The sequence below is a fragment of the Cebus imitator genome, unplaced genomic scaffold (genome assembly GCF_001604975.1).
Source record: "Cebus imitator isolate Cc_AM_T3 unplaced genomic scaffold, Cebus_imitator-1.0 Scaffold929, whole genome shotgun sequence".
Classification (NCBI taxonomy): Eukaryota; Metazoa; Chordata; class Mammalia; order Primates; family Cebidae; genus Cebus; species Cebus imitator.
Window position 1 is genome coordinate 147,879 of NW_016108244.1, and position 5,769 is coordinate 153,647.

Here is a 5,769-nt window from a genome sequence, read left to right on the forward strand (position 1 = left end):
GTGTGTGTGTGTGTGCATACCCCATGCACCTGTGTCCATCTGGCATGGGGAGCATGTCCAGACCAGACCCTGGCTCCCCAGATGGGCAGGTTTGGGAGCACCCCCTTGCAAGGCAACCACCGAGTGCCTCTCTTCCTCCCCAGGTTGTCCCCACCATGCCCACCCTCAGCCATCCACAGCCTATGGACACTTCCTAGTATGGCCCTGCAGCTCTGGCCCAGCCCTTCTTCCCATTATACTTTCTGACAATGAGTTCTGGAATGCCCACTGTGCCCTGAGCCTCTGCCTTGCCATTCTCTCCACCTAGAATATTCTGTTTGCTGCCTGTCCTACAAGTCTGCCTTGGCTCCCCCAGCTGGCTGGGGACCCAACTGGCTCCAGAAGTGCCCTGTTGACCACCCTGCCATGACATCTGCCCCAGGCCTCCACCAGACCCTCAGCTCCTCCAGGGCAAGGCTTTTGCCAGAGTTCCTTTGAATTTAGCTCCAATTCAGCTCCTGCCCAGGTGCTTGGCATCTGTTGAGAGAATGAATGTCATGATGTTGGCAGGGACTGGGCCTGGGGACCCAAACACCCACGTGGGGGATGTGGGTGACACCCTCCCACTGGGATGGCACGAGGGCCACAGTTGAGTGGTTTCACTCTGGGATTGCTAAGGGGAGGGAGAAGGGGGTTGGTCAGCTTGGAAGTGAGGAGGAGGGGCAGCTCTGAGACTGCAGGACTGGAGATAGGGAAGGGGTCCTTTCCGGGAGGCTGTGAGGGGCAGGGTGGGCTTCAGCTTCCTCTCTCCCCCAGCAGTTCTCGAGCCTCTGCAAAACAACTGCCACCCTCCCTTCTCCATCCACTGTTTCAGGCGATGACTGACCCCCTGTGCGGTCTGAGCAGCCTCACGTGAGTGGCCTTGCCCCCAACCCTTCCTATGGAGGGGCGGAGAGCAGGATGCCCTGGGCAGACAGAAGTGTGGCCTAGGAAAGAAGGCTGAGGGGTCAGGCAGAGCTGGGGGCCTCTCGTGCTGGTGCTGGGGCCAGCAGGCTTTCCCCACGCAGAGCGGAGGGAGGAGGGGACGGGGTCTGGGCCGTCATTACCAGGTTACAGGCTGTAGGAAAAGGCTGGTCCCCGTGTGAGTGGAAAGCAGCTAAGCGCGCTGAGGGAGGGATTAAAGAAGGCAAGAGTGTATTTTCCTTCCGAAGGAAGCTGCCACTGGAAACAACTGGGTTCTTAGAAGCAGTGGAAGGTGTTGGGGCTCAGGCTCCTGGGTCAGGCCGTCTGCAAACCCTAGCCTGCTTCTGTGTGCCCCGTGGCAAGTCCGTCTGTCTAGGCTTCCGTCTCCTCCCCTGTGAAGGGGGTCAGTAGAGCCACAGAGCTGGGGTGAGACAGCTCTTACACGGCAGTAACTTTCCAGTCACTCTCAGTTGCCACCAGGTGAGCAGAAAGGAGGAGAAAATACAGGACCTAGCCCTGACAGAGCCTGGTGAAACAGGGACCTCAGACGTTCACCGAGGCTCAGCAAAGGAGCTTGGTGTGGGGGTGGGGGACATGGCAATCTGGAGATAAACAGGAGAGCCAAAAAGGTGACCACATTTGGCCCAGCAACTCTGCTGGTAAACCAAGATGCTCAGCACACCATTATTCATAATGGTGAAAAAAAGTAGAAACAGCACAACTATCCAACCACTAGGGACTGGCTAAGTCACTGAGTTGGCATAGCCCAACCTGGCAGACGACTGTGTGGCAAACCTGGTGAAACGTGTCTGTCTCAGCTCACTGAACAGCTCGTGCAGTCTCATAGGGGCCGGGCACGGTGGCTCACGCCTGTAATCCCAGCACTTTGGGAGGCTGAGGTGGGTGGATCACAAGTTCAGGAGTTCAAGACCAGCCTGGCCAAGACGGTGAAACCCCCATCTCTACTAAAAATACAAACATTAGACGGGCGGGGTGGTGGGTGCCTGTAATCCCAGCTACTTTGGAGGCTGAGGCAGAGAACTGCTTGAACCCGGGAGGTGGAGGTTTCAGTGAGCCGAGATCGTGCCACTGTGCTCCAGCCTGAGTGACAGAGTAAGACTCCATCTCAAAAAAAAAAAAAAAGAGAGAGTGTCACAGGGAGAAGTGGACACAGCTCTCCAAGGGTTCGTGGTTAGAAAGGGCAGGGCAGGCTCGGCAGCGTCCAGGGAGGGGCGTGGGCATCTCTCAGCTGAGCCTTGGGCAGTCTGTGCAGTTGGAGGTGGAGTGGCCGCGGAGGCGCCTGCAGGTAAATCTAGTGCTTCTTGGCCACAGGCTGTCCCACTGCAAACTCCCTGATGCAGTCTGCCGAGACCTCTCCGAGGCCCTGAGGGCGGCCCCCACGCTGATGGAGTTGAGCCTCCTCCACAACAGGCTCAGTGAGGCCGGCCTGCGTATGCTGAGTGAGGGCCTAGCCTGGCGCCAGTGCCAGGTGCAGACATTCAGGTGAGGCCTGGCCTGGGAGGGCTAAGGGATACCCCCACCACCCTGCAGCTCCTGAGGTCCGCCCTCCCGCAGGGTGCAGCTGTCTGGCCCCCAGCGAGGGCTGCAGTACCTGGTGCCCATGCTTCGAGAGAGCCCTACCCTGACCACCCTAGATCTCAGTGGCTGCCAGCTGCCCGCCCCCATCGTGACCTACCTGTGTGCAGTCCTACAGCTCCCGGGATGCAGCCTGCAGACCCTCAGGTGGAGGCAGGGGTGGGAAGGGTGCTGGGGACACAGCCTGTCAACCCAGGGTGGGGGTGGGTGCCTGGAGGCTTTGCCTGGACCCAGAAGAGGGGCTCCCAGGGCCTCCCAAGTGACGGAGCTCAAACACCAACCTGGGAACCCGGCCCTGACAGGCCCGCCATCTGGAGTCCTGGCCACAGCGCTGGGCCTCGACCACTTTACCTGACCACACGTTCATCTGTTCATCTGGCCCACAGCCTGGGCCAGTGACCCCAATACTCTTTTGCCACCCCCAAGGCCCTGCCTCTGCCCCTCCCCCAGCCTCTGGCAAACCTCCCAATCAACCACTGCCTGTCACTGAGCGCCTGTAGCACAGCCTAAGCCGACAGCCATGCCACTGCCCGCAGCCCACCTGCTCCCACAGCACTGCCGCGTTCCCACCGCTGACCCCGCTTCTGCTCTGTGTGTGTGGCTGCAGTCTGGCCTCTGTGGAGCTGAGCGAGCAGTCCCTACAGGAGCTTCGGGCCGTGAAGAGAGCAAAGCCCGACCTGGTCATCGCACACCCAGCACTGGACGGCCACCCAGAACCTCCCAAGGATCTCAGCTCAATCTTCTGAGGCCCAGGTGCTGGAGCATGGTGGAAGACCCTAGTCTGAGCGTCTGTGGAGAGAACTGCAGGACCCTGCTCTCGTCTCTGGGAAATCTTCGAGCCCAGAGGCCCTGGACAGGCATGTGGGAGGCCCAGACACGGCACCCTGCCCCCCTCTCCACACTCTGGGGACCCCTCCTCCCCCAGCCCCACCACTACTCCACCCACCTTCCTCTCCTGGGACCCTCCAGCCGTTGCCCTTGAAGACCCCCACTCCCACCAAGCCACAGTAACGACGGTGAGAACTCCAATTAACTAAGCACCTACCAGAGCTGGCGGAATGACCCTTCACTGCCTGAGCCCTACCTGGCAGAAGGGCCCAGCAGCCTCCAGAACTGTGCCACTGTAGACTGAAGGTAGGCAGGTCACCGTCCCTCTCTGTTAAGAATGAGACCATCCCTGAGGCTGTGGCCTAGGCCCAGAGGTGTCCAGTGTCTGAGGACTTTGGGAAGGGAGGCCAGGGCAGAGACAGGGCAGAAGCTTGGTGCTGGGTGGGAGGTGTGAGCACACGGTAGGGAGCAGCCCCCACGCCCTGGTGACATGTTCTCCTGTGGATTCATTGCCGTTGGTTTCTGTTACACCTGGCCAGGCCCGGTGCCGGTAGGTGCTCACAGTCTTTCCAGCATCCCACTTTCACAAGGCAGGATGATGGCCCTGGCTCCCCAGTGAGGAAAGAGAGTCTCGGGCTGCCTGACTGCAGAAGCCTCTGTGACAAGGCTTGGCCTTGATGGGCAGGGCCAGCAGTGGACAGTCCTTGGGTCCTGGAGTCTTCTCTGCTCAACCCTGCTGGGCCACTGAGACCTCAGTGTGTGTGTGCGTGGGGGTGAGGGAGACTCTGGATTCAGCCCCATCACTTCCCGGCGGAAATCCCCCTCTAAAATCCACTTTCTAAATCCATTCCTTCATTTCACAAAACACAAAAATCCCTGTCCTCCGAGAGCTGACATTCTAGGTAAGAATACAAACACCTACATGATACGTAGTATAATACGGTAAATACGTATATGACACATAAATGCACAACACACGTGCATGTGACACAGTGCAACAGCACAACTGCGTGCACTATACACACACGACTGCCAGGTGTGGCAGCCTGAGCCTGCGGTCCCAGATATTCGAGAGGCTGAGGCAGGAGCTCGAGGCTGGAGCCCAGGAGCTCTGGGATGCAGTGAGCTCTCAGGTTGGCTGGAAATAAGCAAAAACTGCAATTACTTTTGCCCCAAGTTAATATGATTGAGCCACTGCACTGCAGCCCGGGCCACAGAGACCCCCCAGCTCTAATGAATAAATAAATGTGTTTATGATACACAAATACACACACAGTCAATGGGCCCATGATGCATAAATGTGTAACACAACTTAACAGAGCTGCAAATGTAGGGCTGATAAATGCTGCCAAGGAGAGGAAAGCAGAGATGGGCTGGTGGGCATGGAGCCCAGGGTTTCCTGCTGCACGAAAGGGGCCTGGGGAAGTTTAATTGAGGACTGGCCACTTGAAAACCCGAAGGACTGGGGGGGCGGCCACGAAGAGGTCTCGAGAAAAAGCGCTCCAGACAATGACGCTGCCAGAGCAAGCCAGGAAGGGGAGCGTGACTGGAAAGTTCTAGAAGCAGCAAGAAAGCCAGGTAGTCGCACGGGAGTCGGGGAGGGTAGGAGATGAGGTCAGGGAAGCGAGGCAGGTGCAGGAGGGGTTTGCGGGTGGCGGACAGCTTTTGGCTCATCCTCAGTGAGCTGGGCGCCATGACAGCCTTCTGGGCAGAGGGCAGGGTCTGCCCTAAATGTTGGGGGTTGGGGGTGTCTGTTAACAACAAAAGCAGAAGCTGGGAGTGACAGCGCCTCCAGGAGGAGGTGTGGGCGGCTTCGACAGTGTCCTGGACGTGCCTCCACCGCACCTGCCCCTGGGTTCGGTGGGGCGCGGGCGCCGGACTGGCAGAGCTAAAGCAGGGCCCTCGGCCCAGGCAGCAGGACCAGCCTGTGCAGAGCCGGCCGTGTCACCTCGCCTGTGCGGGGCCGGCCGTGTCACCTCACCTGTGCCGGGCGGGCCGTGTCACCTCGCCTGTGCGGGGCTGGCCGTGTCACCTCGCCTGTGCAGGGCAGTGTCACCTCGCCTGTGCCGGGCCGGCCGTGTCACCTCGCCTGTGCGGGGCTGGCTGTGTCACCTCGCCTGTGCAGGGCAGTGTCACCTCGCCTGTGCCGGGCTGGCCGTGTCACCTCGCCTGTGCCGGGGCGGGCCGTGTCACCTCGCCTGTGCCGGGCCGGCCGTGTCACCTCGCCTGTGCCGGGCGGGCCGTGTCACCTCGCCTGTGTTGGGCGGGCCGTGTCACCTCGCCTGTGCGGGGCCGTGTCACCTCGCCTGTGCGGGGCCGTGTCACCTCGCCTGTGTGGGGCGGGCCGTGTCACCTCGCCTGTGTTGGGCGGGCCGTGTCACCTCGCCTGTGCGGGGCCGTGTC

The 5,769-nt window shown here is 60.2% G+C and overlaps 1 protein-coding gene across 2 annotated transcripts in view; it reads left to right on the forward strand.

Annotated features, from left to right (window-relative positions):
• The window catches only part of NLRP6 (NLR family pyrin domain containing 6), a 9,048-nt gene extending 5,455 nt beyond the window's left edge, over positions 1-3,593 (forward strand). The window contains exons 5-8 of one of the 2 annotated variants that reach the window (XM_017520997.2): positions 796-891; positions 2,275-2,445; positions 2,518-2,685; positions 3,146-3,593. In XM_017520997.2, coding sequence (XP_017376486.1) covers positions 796-891; positions 2,275-2,445; positions 2,518-2,685; positions 3,146-3,284 — 574 coding nt within the window. In that variant the 3' untranslated portion in view covers positions 3,285-3,593. The remainder of the gene's footprint in view (positions 1-795; positions 892-2,274; positions 2,446-2,517; positions 2,686-3,145) is intronic. The other variant, XM_017520996.2, reaches the window with a different exon arrangement.
• Positions 3,594-5,769: the final 2,176 nt, after the last annotated feature.